This window comes from Acanthopagrus latus, chromosome 2, assembly GCF_904848185.1.
Source record: "Acanthopagrus latus isolate v.2019 chromosome 2, fAcaLat1.1, whole genome shotgun sequence".
Lineage (NCBI taxonomy): Eukaryota > Metazoa > Chordata > Actinopteri > Spariformes > Sparidae > Acanthopagrus > Acanthopagrus latus.
The window spans coordinates 13,170,285-13,192,652 of record NC_051040.1 but is presented as its reverse complement, the minus strand read 5'-3'; the positions used below and the strand labels follow the sequence as shown (position 1 = coordinate 13,192,652).

The following is a 22,368-nucleotide window of genomic DNA, read 5'->3' as shown; positions in this document are numbered from 1 at the left end:
GCACATTCTAATCAAATAATCTGGAAAGCAATTGTTAGCAGAAGCCCTAATCTCTTATAATTCTTGACCTGTTGTACAATCAGTTTTACAATAACTGAATATAAAGAAAATCCAATAATTGAAAAAATAAACTATTATGACTAGATTACAATTCAAAGAGATAAATATCTCAACAACAATTAGGTATTCAATCCCACCTTTCCATAGTGTTTGATACTTGATGTAATAGACAGTAATACAGAGAAAATGATACATTTACCCATCGAAAGATAAAGATGAGACAGATAAGAAGAGTGTGATAGAGCGAAAGAGATGTGGGAAGAAAATATATCAGCCATTGTATGTGCAGTTAGCAGGACTGACAGCAGAGGAGCGTAAAGTCAAGGACAGGACTAAGACGATGACATGTTATCTAGTAATCAATACTCACATAATTCTAAAATCAATTTAGCTAACACAAGGCATAATCCAGAGAAAATGATGAATGCTGCTAAAGACTGAATGGCTTAATCATTGTGTGGCCACAAAGATGCTGAATAAACTACAATTAGACTACACATATCTCAAAATAAGACTATACAGGAACAAATATGTTCTCCAGGAAATACACAAAATTAGGTGTCATAAGCCACAAATTTACTTTCTGTTAGCAGCATTAGCAAACAACAAAAACACATTCCTCCATTAAAGACAAAGTTATCACCACATTTCATGAGCATCATCATGTCCTCCTCTAAAGCTCCTAAGCTAAGCCATGGTAATGCCAACACCACAGGCAGCGTGGGAGTTGAACGACAAATTCTCCAGACACTCCAGAGGAATCAAGCTTGACAAGTATTCCTCTTCTACCCCCGTCCGACTGGAGCTGACGTTAGAGACTCAGGCCTGCTTAGCTTCCATGTCATGTCCTGTGGTGAAAATGTCAGCTTTTTTGATGAGGCTTTCTGACGTGCACACAGGGCAACATCGCTGCGCACACGCACAATCACAGTTGCGTTGTGGGGGACAGCTAAGCTGGAAGAGTCAGCAGATGAACATATTTTTGGAATGATAACCTTTATCTGTGTGGCTGCAGGCCTATCTCTCTCTCACACACACACACACACACACACGCTTGCTTGCACACATGTGCTCCTAACAGCATCTGTCACTAATTAGGGTGCAGCCAGATGATGCTTGCCAAGCGGAAGTTTCATCCATACTGTCTGAAGGGGTGATGTTGACAAGAAATGCCCACATCCACGTCTGGACGGTCACACATCACACACCATTCCTGTCTGAAGTTAGGTGTTACTTCTGACACCGAAAACCAGATGTAAAACAAAGCTACACTGGCTGACAACTACATTACTAAGTGGTACTTTTGACGGAGCAGAAAGGCAGGTGGTGTATCATCAGCTCAGCATTTGCCAACAGTCCAGTGGCAGGTACATGTGTAATAAAAACTGGGAGTGCTGCCAACTCGGCCCACTCTGCTCTGCTCAGGTCCAGCTGGATATTAACTGCCACAGGATGAGATGTGAAGAATGACACTGGAGAAACTCTGGTTGGACAAACAACATCTACACTGTCTAATCCACATGTACAAGGAGCCAGAATCGGAATGTGAAGTGGGATTGGTATGTATGGTTCAGGGCCAAATTATCAATTGACATGCTTGATGTAAAGTTTCTCACACTCTTTCCTCATCAGCATCACTTCTTTTCCTCTCCATTCCTTTTCTCTCATTGGCCCTCTTTCTTGGTCACACCTTGTCTACTTGATTAAGTTCAAGTGCTGATAATTCTTCTGTAAATATTCACTCTACAACGTCTTGAGATTGACCAAATCTTTCAGCACTCATAAACTGCATGAAAAAGGGCAAGTATCTGAAAGTATCTAATATCTAAGCCTTGCGTGCTGTACCTGTTTGAAGTATGCTCTCCTTATACAAGTGATCATGAGAATTAAAGAGTTTTCTGTCAATTTTCATAATTTTTTACTATGATAAAAAAAACCTGTATAATCAATGTTCCCTCGATGTGTTTGATTCTTAAAAAGGACAACATCAGTGGATATTTATGCTTATTGTGATATCTATGTCTCAGTATTACCTCTTCCATGGAAGTAGTCTCTGTAGTACTTGGCCCCCAGGTCTACATGCTCTATGCTGTACAGTTTCAGTCGTTCCAGTCTCGTAACCTGTTGTTCAATAGGCACCTCCAGCACTGACACGCTGGCGTTACTCCTCCTCAGCCAGCCCCTTGCTCCGTCACCTCCTCCGTCTCCTCCTCGCTCTGCCGATGAGCTGAGGAAGCTGATGTTGCGCTCCCCATGGCCGCCAGTCTCGTTGAGAAAGTGGGGGCAGCAGAGGAGTAGTTGGCTCGAGTTATGGGCTCCAGGAGGCCCGTCCAGAGGGTCCACGCCCAGGGAGGGTGTGGTGGAGCCAGGGTCGAGGGTCAGGGTCAGGTCCTCTATGCTGGAGTAAACCGGGTCGTTTACAGCTGAGGATCTGGAGACAGACAGGGACACTGAAGCAGCTGATGCCCCTGTTGCGGTGTTCCTCCTCTGGGCGGCATAACCCCGCTGAGCCGCTGCCTCATGAAGATCAAACAAGATACTCTGAGCATCAAAGTGGACAAAGCTCTTGGGACAGACCCACGGTTTGTAGGAGGCCTCCCCTGAACCCCGACCTCCATCCTCAGCATCTCCTTTCCCTCCATCCAGCTCTCCTCGACTAGAGCTTCTAAGTTTCCTGAACAAAGAGGAGGTGCCCAGAGATGACTCCGTCCCTCCACTTTTCTTCCTTGCCCTCTCTGCTCCATCCTTCCTTCCTGTCCCTCTGTCGTCCCCGCCTACTGGACCAGGTGAGGGAGCAGAGGGGAGGGGTGCGTTTGGTGGTGAGTCGGGAGTGCGCAGCAGCTCCCCTAGGCGTACAGGCGCGGAGCTACGCTGGTCAGGCCTCTCCTGGTGGAACTGGCTCAGCATGTCAAAGAAGCTCTGCTCAGGAATGCCCTGGATGTCAATGGAGGAGGTGCTGCCATATTCTCTGAACAGGTTCCCCATCCCGCCACCTCCACGGACCTCCACCTTGGAGCACAGAAGGGACAAAAGTTTGTGATGACATCACTGGATGGAAGTTATGTCCCCATTACTATCATTAAAGTCAAAGTTAGGTTGTCATGTTAGGTTGCCTAAGTTTCATAGTAAATCCACAGTTTTATGAACAGTGGAAGACTCACCTCATTTTCGTCCTGTTCGCTCAGTGTCACCTCGCTGTTTGAGCGCTGTCTCAGTGGAGGGAACACTCTAAGGCTCAAAGGTGAACCTCTTTCAAACCCTCCTCCTCTGAACTCCACATCCTTGGACCGCCGCCGTGGCAACCTGGCGACTCCTCCCCGCACCAACCCCATGTCAGATGACAGAACTGATGAGGAAATTGTGGAGCAGTCATCTGCATGGCGATTGCTGCCAATCTGCCCATTTTCAAGTAGCGACTCCCTTGACTGTGCTCGGCGTGGGGGCCATTCTGCAATCCGCGCCCGGACACCCATTTTGGGCACAGAGATACGTGGTTGCATGGCTGGGTCTGCAAGGCCAGGAGCCGGGTGGCCATTTGGGGTGTGGCGAAACGGAGTGTGCTGGGGCAAAACACCACCTCCTCCACCTCCATCCAGGAGGTCCGAGGAGTTGCAAGTGACCCCTCTGTCTCTGTAGCTGTTCATGGCACCCCGGGAGAGCTCAGGGCAGGTAGGCAGGGGGCTGGCATCCCATGTCAGGCGGGGTGCTGGGAAAGAGGGAGAGGAGGGGCCCCACACACACTCGGCTGATGGTGCTACGGCCTCCAGCTCCCAAAAACATAGCTTTGAACTGACAGGGTGGCAGAGATTTCACTGGTCCATTGAGGACCAGCGTGGGTCAAGACCGTTCCTCTTCTTCTTGGATTATCTTCTGCTAATGCAGATCTGTAAAAAACAGAAAAAAACAATTACTCAAACCAATCAAAATCAATCTAAAACTAGAACAAACTAGATATGAAATACTTTTTTGAAATCAGGGCTCGTGTGACCCAATTTTTTTCCACAGGCACCATGAAAAACTGAGCTTGTGACCGACTCACTCAACTATGCAACAATGAAAGACTGATAAGACTGAGAGAGAGAGAGACAGAGAGACACAGAGAGAGAGAGAGAGAGAGAGAGAGAGAGAGAGAGAGAGAGAGAGAGAGAGAGAGAGAGAGAGAGAGAGTGTAGGTGAGGGGATATGACAGAGGATTTCTCCCGTCGAGGCTAATCTTCAGGAGGCTGACAAGGGATATTATTATCTCACATGCTGTGCACTCCAGTGCGTGCGCATCCACACGCAAACATCACCCACAGGACATGCAGGCTGTGGCCGCTCTGCCGCAGATTAAAACCAATGAAACACTTCAGCTAATATCATCAGACTAGAAAGTAATGCAGATCCAAACAGAGGGAATGCAGAGCACGCAGATAATTTAACACTTCAGCACCTCTGCAGCAGATTCACTTCTCATGTCTCTCATTTCAAACCCACAGTGATGATAAATTTATATGTGTGTTGGAGTCAGCTCATGACTGATATTGCCATTCTGCTGGCGCTGATCTTCACATGGCTGAGACACAGAAGCTACTCTATTCTGCTCCAAGTGAAGCTAAAACAACACAAAACTACAACTCTGAGACAAAGATGAAGAGGAGCTTCAGGACAGACCTGCAACTATGATTTTCACTGTACAATAATAATCTTGGAAAATATGATGGTTTTATGGTACACAGTGTTACACAATCATTAGTTAAAATGGTACTATGTAGTTTTGGAGAAGAAAATCAAACTGAGTAAGTAATACAAACTCATAAATATTGATCTTTTCCTGAATGAACAAGCTGTTCTCTGAGGAAAACAAGATCCCAAGAACACTGTTTGAAGCTAGAAAGGTGGCAGGGTCCGCCACATATAAACAAGTAAAACCTCATGAAAATTTGTTGTCCTTTAAGGGCAGTTTCTTTGTTCAGCCATAAAACACAGTGTTTGTTTATTCAATTTGTTTAGGCATAAAAATCAGTCAAGGAAGATCGTTCTCTTCATGTTAAAATGTCTTCAACAAAACTAGATTTTATTTTTTGGTCTCGCTTAACTGATTAGTTGTTTGGCCTATAAAAAGTCAAACAATGGTGAAAAATGTTGATCAGTGTTTGCTTAACCCTGAAATGGACCCAACAATGTCACTCAACAGCCTGAGCGGTGAGTTGGGGTAAATCCAGAAATAGAGTGAACGGACAGTTAAGAAAGAGCAAGGAGGAGAGCGGTTCATTGCTCAGTGAACCACAGCAGCATGCTTTAATAGGACAGTCACAGTGCATCACGTCTTCAAAATCCACCAGCCTTAGAAAGAATCTTGTTTACTTAGAAGCATCCTTAGTCTCTCCTGAGGTTTAATGTGATGATTTATTACAGCCATTTTACACAAACACTGCACTTGTGTAGGGTCACTCCATAATCATGTTTACTTAATGTTGGGTGAGGTAAAAAATGTACGCTGGTCATTGTTAAGTTCCCAGCAGACTGAATCACTGCACCCTTCAGTCACCATCAGTACAGAACAACAGGTCCAAGTCACGCTCACACTGTTGGGCTGTGAATGATGTGGTTGTTCACACTGACCGGCTGGGAATTCATATTCGAGAATATTGCGATGTGGTTATGACTCCACTGGATGACCATTATTAACACAGCAAGCAATGACAATATGCTGGCAGCGGGATCTTGGCAGCCTTGAACAACAAACACACTGTATTCTTGTGAAGTCTGCTGTTTGTGGGTGGGCCGGATGATTGGGAACTCGGGTTTACTAAGTTTAATCTAAAGATGCAATTTTTGACTTGTTGACATCGCCAACACAGCAGTTTTCAGCCAGGACAGGCCGAGCTAGCTGGTTAGCATGTTAACTTCAGTAGATATCCTGTCAACACAGGACATATGATACAAATATGTCAAAACTATTAATAATTGGCTAACATTTTGTCAGCATTGCAACAAATCGGGCTTGTATTTTGAGTAACTGTGCTGTGAGAACAAAAGAGCATGATGCCTATCTAGAATTCCAACATTCAAAACCTTTAACACTTTTTAAAGACAAGCATAATACCACATTGTATCTGTGCTTCATAGTCATACATGCCAAAGTGTGAAAACATGATGGAAAACCAGAAGTGACGATACAGTCAATTATTTGTTATCAAATCAAGTTTTCAGTACTCGGAGGCAGCACATAATAATTAATAACAGTGTAATTAATTAAATAACTGCAACCTTGACCTGCATAATTAGCAGAAAATGGATGATGCATGCATGGATTAACAAATTAAGAATGATTCATTCAATTAGTTTTTCAGGCTTTTGCTGAAACAAACACTTGCACATTACAGGATAATGAGCTTCTACTGCTGCTACTGTAGATATCAAACAGGACTACTTTTAATTTTTAAGTGTGTAATGTCGCCAAACAACAATCAGATACAAAAATATTTTACATTCACCGTTACCTCCAATAGCATGCAAAATATAAATATTTGAGACTGTTAAGTACCGTCTAGAGTCTTTTTGGAGGACAAAAAATTCAAGACCTGCAGATTAAGCAACCCAACATGCATATGGAGTATATGATATTAAGAGTAAGGGGTTTGAATTTTGAATGGGAGCTTCGGCTTAATGTCTAAAATGTAAATGTGCTCAGTCTATTTATCTGTGCAGTAGTCAAATTGCTCGTTTTCTAGCTTCTAGTTCTTCTAAATTTTCATCTCAGGTTCCTGTCCAGCTCGTTATTCCTGAATTTAAGCTCCTTTATCAGCACAAGTCTCTCCGAAAAACCCCAAAGTCAAGTCATTCAAATATCTACATTACATTAGCTCCCAAGGATTATGTCTTCCATATTCCACCATTTACCTTTTCATAATTCCTGCATCATGAAGCTCTGAAACCTCCTTCTGAGTTTCTTGCACCACAACATGGAATTCAAGCACAAATGTAATCACACACGCTCATTGATGCAGCTTCTTCTTCAAAATGGTCAGCTTTGTGTCAGATAGCGACTGACCTTGCAAATTTCACTGTAAAACTCTTTCCTATGATTAATCAGACAGGAGTGGTAACACTTCTCACTCCTCAGACAAAAGGCTTGAAGGAATTTGATTATAATATCAACAGACACACCCACACACAACATTTAACTGTGTAATCACTTGGGATATCTAAGTGCCTTCGCTGATATTGATATAACACATGGAAGCACTGCGGTTTAAAATTCAGAGGCCACACTCTGAAAAGAGGTATAAATAGTCAACTCTTTATATTTAATAGTATTTACAGAACTTTCACCAGGAACAATTTTCGGTATGAGAACAAATCTGTGCTTTTCTCTCCCCAGCTGCCTCAGTTTTTGTGAATCCTAGAAAAATGTCGACTCCTGGGGTGACTATCTCATTATAAAGTCCCATTTGCATAACGTTGAGCTTTTCATTGTGTTGAGGCAGCTCAGAGTGGTTTGTGTGTGTTTTATGATACACAACGCCTTTTATGAGTCCTCGCTGAATTCATTTCTGGCTCCAAGACTGCATTACTCATTCACTCATACACGCACACGAGCACCATAAACAGAACTCATTCACTGCAAACAAAATCCCCCTATAGTCGTACGGCCACGCACATGTATCATGTCTTTGTTTTAGGAGAACCACAGGCACTTCCGGGCCAAAGGCTGCCGCTCTGATCGTGCTTTCTGACAGAGTCTCTCCTCATCCGGACGGCTGTCCTGTGATCCACTATCAGACCCAATCCCAGATTATCCGCCCCAGCTGCAGGCCAGCAGAATGGCTTCATTATGTGTCTGAGGTGCCTGATGAGAGAGGCAATAGAGAGAGAGGGTGGTCTGATCTATACTAGTGACTTCTGTCAGAGACGGCGGCCCACAGCAACAAGCATACCTGACACCCAAAGAATAAGGAATTACTGTCATTTTTTACTGTATTTCCTGGGTCAGGGCCAAAGACCAGGGGAGGCCGAGCTCACAGATGAGCCGCTGGAGGACATCAGGCAAGTTCGTGCTGTTCCTCCAAATAACACTTTTTTCATAACTGCTTGTTCCTGACTTGCTCACTCTTCCTTTTATACTTGGTTTTAATCTGTTTCAGTGTTCTTACCTCGCCTGTTTTATTATTGTACTCACTGTGTATATCAGCCGATACCAAAATTGGAATTTTTGATTTTCTAAAGTGAATTTGAGCGTGAGCCTTGCAACACAATAATTTCAACTAAAACGGCCATGTTTAGCCCGAGCTTTCAATAACACCACTAGGTTTTCCTCTGTGAAAGAAACTAAAAGACGGCAACCAAAAGTTGTGGTCTGGAAAAGCAAACAACCCCAACTTCTTATACTAAAAATCTGTTTTCCTGATGTACACACATCAAATCATCACCTACAAACACTCTCAAAGTAAGTGGAGAAATCTGTAAAATTAGAAATATTATGCGCCATTTTAACTCTTCCGTATGATGGGAATATATCAAAATATAAGGTGAAAATTTCAGCAGTATAAAATCAACTACAGAGAAAGGGTTAAAAAAAATCCAGAGGGAAACACGCCAGAAGATAGAATTCATCTGCATCAAACGCAGTAAGAATTAAGCAGACACATGCAGCTTTGGCTTAGACTTCAGAAGATACAGTGCAGACATTTAATGCCTTTTAATTACTCACATATAGTAATTAGTTAGCTCTAGGATATACCTCCCCTGTTTTGACTCTCCCATTCATGCTCTTTCCCTCCACAGCCGCTCCCCACTTGCTCTGCATGATGCATGCTTGGCCCATGCACCACAAACACACACCGAGGCTGGTAATTACACCGGTTAGATGGTAGTAATGACAGAGTTAGCAGAGGGGTGCAGCTTCCAGAGGAATGAGTGTACTCTGGAAGGAGGAGATGCCGTTGATGCTGCTGCTCGCTGGTATGTCATAACAGAGCAGGCTGACCTGGGATCAGCGTGGAGTGCAGCTGAGAGCTTGTCCCAAATGCAAAAGGATCAGAGATGAGGAGAGATAGACCTGCCATATGTTTCTGTCTCTGTCGCTGCCAAAACAGAAAGCAGACTAATTATATCTGTGATTGAAGCAGGGATGTGAAATGGCAAGCGACAGTCAAAAACAAAGACCATGTAAATGACGAAAGAAAATGCACACATCTACTCTTAACCATTGTGTCACGGTAGCACAGACACGGTTTTAAGAATAAATAACTAATTAAATCCCCAGACATAAAACATCATCAGTGTTTAAATTAAGTAAACGATGCCAGAGTGCGAGCTAGATTATGGGCTGGTTTGAAGAACAGATGGCGGTACATATGACTGGCAGATGGCAGACAGGAACAGGAGCAGAGCATGACGCTGTAATACAACACAAGACAAGGCTGGCAGGGACAGCATGTCAAGTGTTCATGCCACCACGGCTTCTGAAGGAGCGACGAACCAGGAGGCGCCATCAGATCTGCATTGACCGTGAACGGACCCACAATGACCTCAAATCAATCAGAAGGAAAAAGTTGGAGGCAGCTAAAAGATTAATGAAAACTGAAGACAAGAGTAAACATAAAAATAACCTCAGTTCATGTGAGACTATTTGAAAGGTGTGTTCTATTGGCAACACAGAAACCTTTTTTGGTTTTTACGAGCCAAAGAAAAAAAAAGTAGAGCTGCAGAGACAGGATTTGTGCTTTAGCTTGAGACTTGACTTGGATCTGATTTAATGAAGACCTGAAAGAAAAAAACATTCAAGGTATGCTTTGACACGACAAACTGACTTTGTGAATCAGCCGATACTGATTACCAGTCTTATATTAGTGTGTTAAAAATGTATTTATACTGCTGTTATTACCATTAACAGCAGTGGATGTACTTAAGGCTAAACAAATCACCTGCTGTTTATCGTTGATGGCTACTTGCTCAGTAAAGTATCTGTTAAGTTGCATACAGGTGTACACAACACTGCTGGAGAGGAGAGGGTCCCATTTCAAACAAATAAATCATGTGGCATTGGATCAGTACATAGCCTCATGTACTCACTAATACAGACTCCAGCATTTTAGGCTGTACCTGAGGAATTCTGATGTTGGTATTTGTGCATAATGAACCATAATGTAAATGTCCTCAATATATAAAACATAGATAAAAATAAGACCATACAACTAGAGCTGAAGAAGTTAATGAGATATAGATGGTAAGGTGATAACATAATCCTGACAGGTTTAAGGTATGGCATCATCCATGGTATCAGCACTCACAGACCTGAACTTGCACTCTGCTTATGAAGACTTGTGACTTCATGAGCAAAAACAGCTCTAAAAAAAGGAGGTCTACACAGGAGTGTAAACTTAAAAGACATCAGTGTATCACTGAAAGGTCAGTGTCTTTAAGACGAAGTGGTAGAGGTGAATTTTCTGGGGCTGTGAGTAAAGTTCAGCGGATGTTTCATTGTGCTGTGGAGTGGAGCAGCATGATGAGAGGTTACAGGATGAATGCTAGTGTCTGTCTCCATTTTCCTGATGTGATTGTAGAGGCAACCTGTTTTTCCTTCCACAATAACAGATTTGATAAACAAATTTGATGTCGTGCCAAATGGAGCTACTGACCAGACATCATGCTTGAATTCAGCTATAAGAGAGCAATGCTTTCTCCTGATTTAAATTCCTAACAGCGGTAGCACAAATTTGTAATGTGCAACACAAACTGCAGGCGATTCTGGAAGTCTGACAGCCTCCGATACAAACTACCCTGAGCCCCCTCCATCAACAACAAAACTCTACAGGAAACACTGAAAACAACAGTCACATATCAGAACATTGGGCTAGGAGGAAATAAACAGTCGATTCCTCTGACTCGGGACTATATCAGGCTTGTAAGTCAGATTGGCTTATCTGGAGGAGACATCGCTCCCTCTCAGATTGGAGCTTTACCGAGCTGCAGCGCTCTCCATGTCGCGCTGCTTTCCTTTCCACTCACTTTCGTCCCCAGTCTTTTCCTCAAGTCTCTCCCGGCCCCGCTGTCATTGTCTCCACCGATTTCCGTCTACATTGTTATGCTGAATCCCGCTGATGTCGCTAGTGTCACTTCCATCTGCCTGCCTGTCTGTCTGTTGGACTGCTGTCCCATGACACTGACACAGCTCGTGAGAAAGAGGAGGAGGAGGAGGAGGAGGAAGACCAGGGGCGAGAAGAGCAGGATGTAGCGAGAATAGATTCAACTGAAATTCATGAATGGTGGTGAGAATAGAACAAGGAGTCATAGCGATAGAAGTCGAGAAGAAAAACAGAGAGGAGGTCAAGCTGGGTAAATAAATATTTAGATACCGCTGCGCTTGTTTAAGACACTTCAATCTCTCTGGTTTGGTGAGGGATTTTCTTAAATAATCAAATTCACCTTCTGGGTCAGAGGCCAGCAGGGTGAGAGCTGGTGAGGATTTGCAACTCAAGACTTGCCGTCAGGTGTTCATGAGCCTCTTACATCTGGTTAAAGGGCGGCCTTTCTGACCGAAAACACTTAACAAGCGGTGTGTGGAATGATTCAGAAAACAGTGATACTTCAGGTCCAAATGTTTCTGTTCTATGATCAATTTTCACATTAGAAGATTGATTTGTAAACTCAGTAATTTGGGGTGGATATTTGTGTTATCAACAGGGACACAGCAGAAAGTAACCACAATATTACAACAATCTATTTCAAATAACATTAGGTTGTATAGGACCTATTTCTCCTTCTGCCTGTCATAGTCCAGTGTCAACTAAACTGTTATCATATCACCCCCACATCACTAATGCAGTTTCCCTTTTATACAGATATGTATTAACTCTGCTGAACATACTGCAGTTTTCTAAAAATTAGATCTCTTGCTTCACAGCGCAGTGAAAGGGAGTCAAAGACAGTCCTGGCTTCAAAATATGGCCATATGGACAAAACAAAGTATTTCTATAAATACCACAGAAATTAAAGACTACAGAGTAACAAAATGAGTATTTCCAGCACCTTAGTAGACATTAGATTTAAAGATAGATAACTCTGGCACATACAGACAGTGCATCCTGAAGCCAGCACACAACAGTTCGGTAAATCAGACAAGGCTGCTGATAATGTTCAAGGCTACAACAACCAATAATCTAAACAAAGAATTTGTGAGCTTTTACTTGAATCAGAGAGAATAACCACTAGCAATGGTAGACTAATACAATAAGCTGCAATGTCTTTTCACACTAATCCACATAAGAAGTCAGGACCGGGATTTAACTGATGACCAGTGCACAATATTATAACCTGCGGATAATAATAATAATTAGAAGAAGGAGAAGTAGTAACAGTCTGCCAAGTTCATCTACCCCAGCCTCAGATTAAAACAAACAAAATATGAAGTTTCTGTTAAATGCTTAGACATTCATTTGTGCAACATCAAGTGTATTTGTTTTACCTTGCTCTGCTCTCAGTGGTGCAGTCTCCAGGTGAAGCAGGTGTGCTGAGGTTTGACGTCACAGTGCAGGAAGGGAAGGCTCAGTTTTTCACTCTGTAAGAACAAAAAGAGAAAAACAAATCTTGTTAAACTGCAGTTGACATCTTGAAGTCGTGCTCTAGAGCTAATTTTACATTTTACAGCTACCTATTAAAAGCAGTCGAGGTTTTCGCTTTACACACGTGAAACATATTTCACAATTTAATGCATAACATGTGGACATAAACTCATATTTCAACATATTGTTTTAAACCTTTTGTTTTTAACATCATCTGTGTGTGGTGGTAATAATAATTGAGGGTGTGTCTGTGTGTGTGTGTTACTGCAGAGCAGCTGTAATCAGTTCCACGCTCACCAGGTCATCCACACAGACATGTCTATTGTTTGTGTGGAGTCTGAACAAAGATGCCCCAGGCGGTCTATCTGTGCTGCATCTGTACTGTAAACACGTTTGCATAAACATGGACTGGCTTGCACACAAACAGAGTTAAAAACACCAATGGCATGCAGGTTTCACAGCATTTTGCTTCAGCAAGAACTGACGTTTCAATATTAACTTATATACTGAAGCAGAAATGAGGAAAATCGGACAAAAATTAAAACAGCAAATGGATTTAATCCTCAGCTCCAACTTTCTCTTCATCCTCATCTTTCAGCTCTTCTTGAGCATGGACGGAAATACTGTATAAAGGAGGAGGCAAAGTGAAGGGGGCTGCACTTTGATTAGAGGTCAAGGGGCCCAATAACAGAGGGGGGAGGGGCCTTCAAATACAAGTGGGACATGTAGAGAGGGGTGGAGTGGGGCCACAGGAGGGGCAGATAATGCCCTGTGGGGGAGGCCCATTACTGTCTGACAAATACAGTTCTAATCAATACTGATCAATCAGGCTCCACTTATCCTGCCACGGCAAGCATAATAAGACTGTCCTTATCAGGGGGGGGGAGCATGGGTGGACAGGGGTCAGTGCTTGTGTTGAGTGTCTACTTTCCTACAGCCAAGCGTCAGTCTTTAAATTCACTAGCGTCAGCATGGATTTAAGGCTCAGGCTTCACTTCACTGCTTTGAAAATGAAATTAAACTGTGAGTGAAAACTTCCCAACCATGGCAGACCCCAGCCTCAGCCTTAAAGTGATTATACTGAAGCTTTTGTGTTCGGGCCTCAACACACCAGGCCGAAGGTCGGCCAGCAGCGAGCGTCTTTGGCCCTAGCTTTCACGGTGTGTCCCTTGTCGACGGCTTTTTCATCTGTCCGAGCTCACTGAATTTGCAGCAGAGCCTTTCGCTGAGAGAAATTACTCTGATTGGCTGCTCAGCTAATAGTGTTGTAATAAATATCTAAATATAAAAAAAAGAGCATGAAAAGAGAAGGGGAAAGCCCCATGAGCCTGTTGCTGTAGTATCAATGTTGTGACCCATTTTGACAAAAAGACAAAAAACAAAAAAATCTACTAAAATATGCATTTTATAACCAGTAGATTTCTTACATCAGGTTACCCCTGAAGCTTTAAATACAATGTTGTCAAGATTTTCCCTCTCTGCTCTGGGCAGGCACACTGCTGCCAAAACTTCAGCTCATGGAATAAAGTCTGCTCTGCATACCCATCATTCCAAGTCCTATTATTTTCTTTGCAAGTTGTCATACTTACAGTCCAGTTTTTATGTGTCAAGAGATACAGTGTGTGGGCTTCCAAAAACAGGAATAGGTGCTTAAGGGCAGATATTTGGCATCAGCAGACTTCCACAAAGTCCACCTGAACCACGAGTCGCAGCCACAGACGACTTTGGCAAAAAGGCTCTACAAGGGACTCTTACTGGTTAACCACAAACCTACAACCTCACAGATTGCCACAGGGTTGAGTCATCACCTCTGTGACACAGGCTTGACACAGGAGGATACCAAAGCTGGCATCTGTGGCATTGCTGCTATTCCTCGCGCACCTGTACCTGAGAATAAAATCGACAGCCATTCTTACATCATTTTCTTATCGATCTTTAAAAGTGTGGGCAACTTGTACGGTCTACTGGCTGTAGAGATTGCCTGATATAACAGCTAAGGTCCCAACAGACACCACAGAACAAGTTCAACAGAAGATTCATGAATATCAGGATGAAGATGAACGACCTCTGCAGCCTCCACAAACACCACACATCTAAACATCACTGAATCTTTATGTGAAGCAGTGGAGTGCAGAGAGCAGAGCAGATGTCCACACGTACAGGGTGGAAAGTCGATTTATGTGACTGGGACTCTGGTAAAGACTTGAGTCTACCGTATATTTAGTAGTGGAGTCATTCTCTGTGGCTCTGAATCCTGCCAGACAGAATAACTGTCACACAGCCAGAACACAGTCGGCTTTCTCCTTGTGTGTGTGCGTGTGTACATCCAGTACAGTATGTATTCAGGACTGTATAACCACAAGTTCAGCATAAATAATTATATAAATAAATACATTAATCAGCTAGGGGCGTTTCAGAGAAGACATGCAAATCTAAAACAACCCCCACTGCTGGGATAAAAAGCGAGTCAGTATATGTGTCTGCAGGCATGTCAGTGCTTTCATCATCATTGGCAGTATGTTGTGATTAAGACAGGATTACTGTCACAGCTCTGATGCATGAATATTTCACGGCATTTGCTGTGTCAGTACTCCTTCACACTTCAGCCTACACAAGTTTTTACAAGTACTGTGAGTTGAAGAAGAGCATGTTTTTTTTCTAGAGAGCTGAAAAGTTTGCCAAAATATCTGTGCGACGCATGAGAAATGATTGTTTATTCATCAGAGTCTGTTTACTTGGTGTCTTCAGCACTGGACATTCGACTGATGAGTTTTATGATAAGGCAATTAAGCTGACTTGTGACTCGGAGTGTTTTTACTACTGCCAGCTCGAATGAGTAATACTGGGCAATTATGTTATTTATGTGTATATGTAATGCATAATGACACAAATCATTAGTTGCAGCCCCCTTGTTACATTATCTTGTTTAGGCTGCTGTCAACATATACAAAAACACAAATGTTCTTCTCTGTATAGTTTCACACAGATATAAACCATCAGTCACTTCAGTTTCCTCTGAATATTGTGTCTAGGACTGCATATTAAGCTGTAGTGTAGAGTGGATAATGAGTGCACAAGCTGCAGGAGAGGGAGGGAACCCCCTGTAGAGAGGGGTGGGCAGCCCCATTCACACTCCAACACCGGGAGGTGGAGATTGCCACACTTTCATCCCTTTCACATCTCTATTCGCCTGCACGCCCCTCTGTCTTTCCTCTTGATTCTGGCCACCTCGACTTATTCGAATTGAAGTGGAGCAATGCGGGTTTTTTGGGGGAAAAAAACCCTTGCCTTGCTTCTTCCCTCTGTGGGTCGCACAAGTGACACGTGGCTCTGTCCCGCTGTGGAGATCTTCATTAAGATGAATTCAGGATGGAGTGGGAGTGTCGCATGAGAGCAAACCACTAGAAAAGCAGAATGAAACCAGACAACATGCTCTTCAAGCAGCCCTGTGTTGCTGTGTTCGATCAGAGGTGGATTTATTAAGTATGAGATTAATGATACACTTATTTCAAGTATGAATCTGCAAAGTAAGCATGCACAGTTTGCATTATCTGATACACATCAAGCAGTAAATTGTCTTGCAACAAGTCAACAAACACCATGTTTACTGCCATCCATCAAACTGTTTGAGACTGCAATTAACTACTCAGAGAGCATCTTTGGAAAGAATCACAAACATGCTGTATGTGTGTGGGTGTTGGATCCAACTATTAATTATCAGGACTCATATCTTTAATTAATACTTGCTAAGAAACTGATAATTACACTGTGTTATTAATACTCAAATCTGAGCTTCTTTGACAAAAACAAAATCAGACATTTCTCGATTTCTAAAAGGACCAGGAGTGAAGTCCACTGACTGTGTGCTTTAACTCTGGGCAACATAAGAGGAAAATACAGTGATGAAGTCATATGCAATACACAGAGCTCCTTTCACCAAAAAAAAAAAAAAAAAAAACACTTGGAAATGCTGCTGTAGCTGTTTGATCACTACGCTGCTGCTGGTTGCCATAGGAACGGGAAGGTGCACCAGCTAAAAGACGTATGATGTAGGCGTCGGGCCGCAGGCAATCAGGACACACAACCTGAGAGAGCGGAGCGGTAAATAAAAAGACAGAACACAGTAATCCACATAACATGGCTGTCAGCTGGTCACTTTGCAGTCTGATGTGTGCTGTCGCTGCAGCAGACTGCAGCAAAGCTTTCTCTCACACTCTGCATGTGCATTTCTGGAACAAACTTTGCTGATTCAAGGTGCTTCTTTACTCATGTTTGCACAGAAACCTCAGATCTGCTCCTCTGTGGTTTAATCCGTTTGGCCATGTCATGTCCATGTCCATGTCTCCTGACCATCAAAGCATGTTAAAATGGGCTCTAAACTCTTCAAACACACGAAAAAAGCCTAGGGCTGTAAAAGTGCCCTCATCAGCAGGATTGCAGCATCTGTTACTTGTTTTTGTTTCCATAGCATAATCCAGTCTAGTAAATTCCTCGCTTTTTCTATAGATGGTCGTCTTAGACGCTATCTCTGCTGAATTAACCAGCCATGAGCCAGCTGCATAGAGAGGCTGTTCATTTACATCTGCAAAGCTTGAACCTGGTGACAGAAGAAGTAGAAGATTTTGAAAGGCAAATCTGACTCGAATATATTTACATCATACGATATAAAAGAGAGAACGCAGACACTTTCCCAACACACAGCCATGCTCCTGGCTCATCAGGACATATCACCTGGCGTCAGGGAGCTGCTGGCTCAGAGCAACGATTACCATCTTCATTTTGTGGGGGGCCAGGCCCGCATTTTTTATCTGCCTGTCTAACAAAGTGCCAGACGCATTCCTGTGCAGTGATGTGCAGGCCAGACATGAGACCAGGCGACTTCTATGTGTTGAACGAACAAGTCAGCTTCACTGATTGTTTGATCCAAACTCAGGCCAGACAAATACATTCCTGACAAGATATACATATGTTTCTTTGCTACAAAAGGTGCCAGTACATGCAGAGAAGAAGTTGCAACTCATCACCTAAACACCCTGTTATCACACTCAAGGCCAGACCCATTTCCGTCTTTACATTGTTAGGTCAGACTACACAAACCGCACAGACATGAAGACTGTAATAGAGATACTTGGCTGACTGCTCACAATGCAGAGACGTATGGGAGAGAGACAACAAAAAAGCCAAACTACAAGCCCTCAGCTCTGCTCTTGGCCTCGGCCTCTATCCCCATGGGTGTGCGGTGAGACTGGGTGTGTTTGTGTGCGTGTGTGTGTGCAGCAGTGATGACGGTCCTCGGGGTGACTTACACCGTCACAGCTGTTGCAGCTCCCACAGAGACGTCTCAGGGGACAACAGCAGGCTACTGCTGCTCCACGCTGATTAACCCGAGGCCGTGCACATGGGCCATCAAGGAAAACACTCGCTCACACACACACACACACACACACACACACACACACACAGACACACACACACACACACACACACACACAGCAGGCAGCCTGCATGCATGTCTACAACTGCACTTAAGATATGTTGGTAAAGTTTAACACCGAACAAATTATTTAGTAGTCCTCAGACAATGGTCTTAGGGTTTTTTTTGTTTTGTTTTCTTACTTGTGCATTTCATTCTTAAATAATTTATTATCTAAATAAATAATTGATTGGCGTCATCTTGGCAGTTTGCTTGGATGGCTTAATTACATGGTTACTGAACAAGACTTAAATCTAGTTTTCAGTTGTAGCACAACGCAAGAGTAAAATCTTCATTGAGCTCCTATTGTGTTTAATCTTCTGTAGTTTACTCAATTTCCCTGCATGTTTGTTTTTACCCCACACAAAAGAAGAAGCTGAAAATGAACGAGATGATTTTGTTTTACAGTTCTGGGTCAAAACAATAAACAGCCAAAACGTTGAACAAAATTAAGTAACAATGCGGCTATTAAATAAATGCCTAAATGCCTCTATATCTAGACACTGTTCTCTGTTGTTGGCTATAGAGGCGAAGTCCCGCCCTTTCCGCTGTGCCTCATGGACCCTTATTTTGGAACATTTTTTTGTACTGTAGTCAATAGGGAGACACAAACACACTTTTTGATCCTGTTTAAATTTTGTCATGAATCACACATATGATGTCTGTCAATCTGAAAGAAGATTTTGCGGATCAAGAAAGTCACAGTTTGTGTTAATGGCAGTAAAATACCAGATAGTTGTTGTTGTGTAAAACACTAACATCAACTTGGCCGTCATAATGGCACAGAAAAATTATCAACAAAGGACGAAAAGAACATTAAATCTGAACATATTGACAACTGCAGTTATGTAAAAGGGGAGTTAGGGGAGTTCACCGTGCTGTTAAAACACACAGACGTCATTACTAAAATGAATCATTACAAGCAAACAATGTAAAAAATGATTGTGGTTTACCAGGAGAGAGCTGGGCAGGCCTGCGCATCAGCGCTCTGCATCAGTGATACATGTTTTTATAATTGGGACTAATGTTGGGATTCTGGTTTGCTCACCTGTCAAGAAACTGACAGCTCTGAAGGCACATCGTGAGAGTAATTCAACTACAGTAAATACATCTGTCATATTCAATCTGTCTAGCACAATGGTGATTAACTGGTGTTTCCCCTCGTACCCAATAAGCGCAGCTTGGCAGAGCAGGAGCCGTCTGATAACTGTGTGCTGTGGCAGCAACAACAGATTAGCCATTTGTATTGCTGTTTCCAGAGAGAACACAGGACAGGACGGCAAAGATTTTCAAATCATACATAAATATTTTGACAATTTCTAAAGCTGTAGCTACAGCTACAATATTTCCAATAGAAAATCAGGCATCTGATTGTGATTATGGGGTTGGTAATTATTACTCTATTACTCTACCATAACCTCACACAAATCCCATAACTACAACAATGAGAAGTGATCAGAGCAGCTGAGGTTCTTCTCAGGAAACACTTATTTTGGTGCCTGCAGGTAAGAAATCATGCTCTCTTTGTAAGTCAAGATCAAGAAGCTGACATGTTGGACTGGCAGGCATGTTTGCAGCTGTTGTGTTTTGCACATTTCTTTGTCAGTCTTTTCTCTGAGGTCGGGTTTTCAACACAGTTTAGATTCCACATATGCATATATAGTGGTAGGTTTTTTTTTGCTACAACCAAAGAAGAGTTAAATATATGTGTTTAATGTTGTGTTTGACAATTTGTAAGTGAGTGGTAGACGTGCTGGTAGGAGGAATGTTCCTCTATATAGAGCCAGGCTAGCTGTTTCCCTGTTTCCAGACTTTATGTTATGCTAAACTAACTAGGTGCTTGGGGTTGCTCCATATTTGGAGATGAGTGTGGTATTATTCTTTCATTAAAAAAACGTAATGATGTGTCAAAATGTCAAGCTATTCCTTTATAACTGATCATTTTAAAGCTGCATTGAGTGAAAACAGAAATCATACAGCAATTAATTTAAGGGGCTTGGCTTATTTTGTTAAATGCAAAAATGGATTTTGTAGAAAAAACATGTTCCCAAGGTAAGATATGGAAAGATTTTAGTATCTGCGTGTACACATTCTCAGATATCTTCCTACAATAATGAGTTTTGTGTAGGAAGCAGGGGCAGCAATGTGTCGACATACAAGAGTGTGCATGAGTCTGCACTGTGGGTTATTTCAAGGTTCTTCCTGTAACCGAATCAGAGCAGTGACAGACTAATGAGGCTAAATGATGATGAGGCTTCAGGAAGAGAAGGCCCCCAGCAGGGAGGAGAGAAGATGTGTCAAACAGCTGGGAGAGAGGCAGGGCTTTTTCTCCACAAACCTCACATTTATAGAAACACTATATCTGGAAGAGAAAAGCTGGTCTCATCACCTAATGTCGTCACTGGAAGCCAGGGTTAGAGCTGTGTGATAGGAAATGTCTAAAAGTCAAGTAATGATCCTCATGTGATGGGTTATTGATCCTCATAAGGAAATTCTGTCCTTCAAAGGGAGGTCAGAGGTCGAGGTTAACAGCTTGGTCTCGGGTCCTTTTTTCACTACCCTGCAGCTCTCAGCTCCACTTCTGAGATATATATAAGGAGCTGCTGCAGTCAACTGACGTAAACACATGTAGGCTCTCATTCAACAGCCCCCTGGTCAGACTGCCAGCCAGGCAACAGTCTTAAGGGTCCATCTCACTACTTCCAGTGACCGGATCAGGGAGGTTCAAGCATGGGCTAAGCCTCAATCAAAAAATTCCTAAAGCGCATTCCTCCATCCACATTACTAAAAACAGATTATTTTAATCAGTGCAGGCACATAAAGGAGCCAGAAATGGTATTTAAGGCTAAGAACAGGAACTGGCAACATTTCAGGATGGTCTGAGGATAAGGGCAAGGGGCTGGCTACAGTGCCTTGCTCAATGACGCTTCAGCAGTGAAAATGTGTGCTGATTTTATAGCTGAACAATTTGAGAGGAGCTTTGGTGGTCTCTATGGTTAGGAAGGCAACCATCCACAACCTTCCTACAGTGTTGTTTAAGTCCAGTGAGGACACGTCATCTCTCCCTCAACGCCTGTCTTATCTCTACCATCAACACAATAATGTTATCTAACTTATTGCATTCTGTTGATGACATGTTTGTAATGCCTTTACATTGCTCAGGGATTTTACCTTCCACTCTGGGTTTAATCATGATCTTTTATTGTCTGATCATTTTCTTTTGTCCTTGTTTGTGGAGCATTTTGCTCAGCTCATGTTGCTTTAAATGTGCAATAGAAATACATTTTGACTGTTGGTTTAGATTTAATTAAGGCATTAGAAAAAGAAAACTTGATAAACCATAAATCCTTTATGTATTCTTTTAAGAAAAAATTGAAATTATTTGGTGGGTCCAGTTTTTTAAATATGCATGTTTGCTTCTTTTATCTGTGATAAATGATTGTAAACTGACTTACTTTTATTTTTGGGATTTTGGGTTGAAAAAGAAAAGCATCATCTGATGCTTCAGGTCTGATAAACTGTGACGGCCATTTTCTATTGTTGACTCATTACATAAAAAAAAAAAAAAAAATTTATTGTAACAAACTGACATTGATAAACATGGTCTGGCACCTCATGATTCTCTTCTGATTCAGAAGGCTAGCATGAGATTATCAAAAAAGTGTCATTTTGATGCCTCAAAATCCTCAAAAATGTATTTTCGCGCTGTGTAACTACTTTCTTTGGTACTTTAAATCATTGCGCATTTGTAATGACCCATTATTAAAATAGAACAGATAAATTTACTTCTATTACCTTTGCCCATGCTCAGCCATCCTCACTAAAATTCCAGAAGTAGCCTTGCTGAAGATGTAAACATGATACAAATTATGTTTCACATTCACATTGGTTTGGCTGTAAGGAACATACAACCAAAATTTGGTTTAAAATTTCTGACATTCCCTTGTTGTAATCCTTTAAAAAGGAATTGTGACATACCTAAGAATTGATTTTTCTTGGTCTGACTGCCTTTAAAACAGATCTAAGGACAGTTATATTACACCAAAATAAACAAATTATATCCTATACATACCAGAAACTACTGCTGCAAACTTTAATCAGTATCAGATAAAAACTTTAAAGACTTTGACTAGAGTCGTCACAGTCACTGAAGCCATAAATCTGATGTCACGGTCAATAAAAATAACTATGCAACATGTGACATGAGAGGACCAATGTATGTGCTTCTTTTAAACATGGAGGAGATGATAGTAAACTGAGTGACATTTCCATCCGTTGTATATTTGA

At 42.2% G+C, this 22,368-nt stretch overlaps 1 protein-coding gene across 1 annotated transcript in view; it reads right to left on the bottom strand.

Moving 5' to 3' along the window:
- The window catches only part of sipa1l3 (signal-induced proliferation-associated 1 like 3), a 68,273-nt gene that overhangs the window by 20,886 nt on the left and 25,019 nt on the right, over positions 1-22,368 (bottom strand). The window contains exons 2-4 of the mRNA XM_037123293.1: positions 12,512-12,604; positions 3,222-3,944; positions 2,094-3,069 (exon numbers count right to left, since the gene is read on the bottom strand). Of these exons, the coding sequence (XP_036979188.1) occupies positions 2,094-3,069; positions 3,222-3,704 (1,459 nt within the window). The 5' untranslated portion in view covers positions 3,705-3,944; positions 12,512-12,604. The remainder of the gene's footprint in view (positions 1-2,093; positions 3,070-3,221; positions 3,945-12,511; positions 12,605-22,368) is intronic.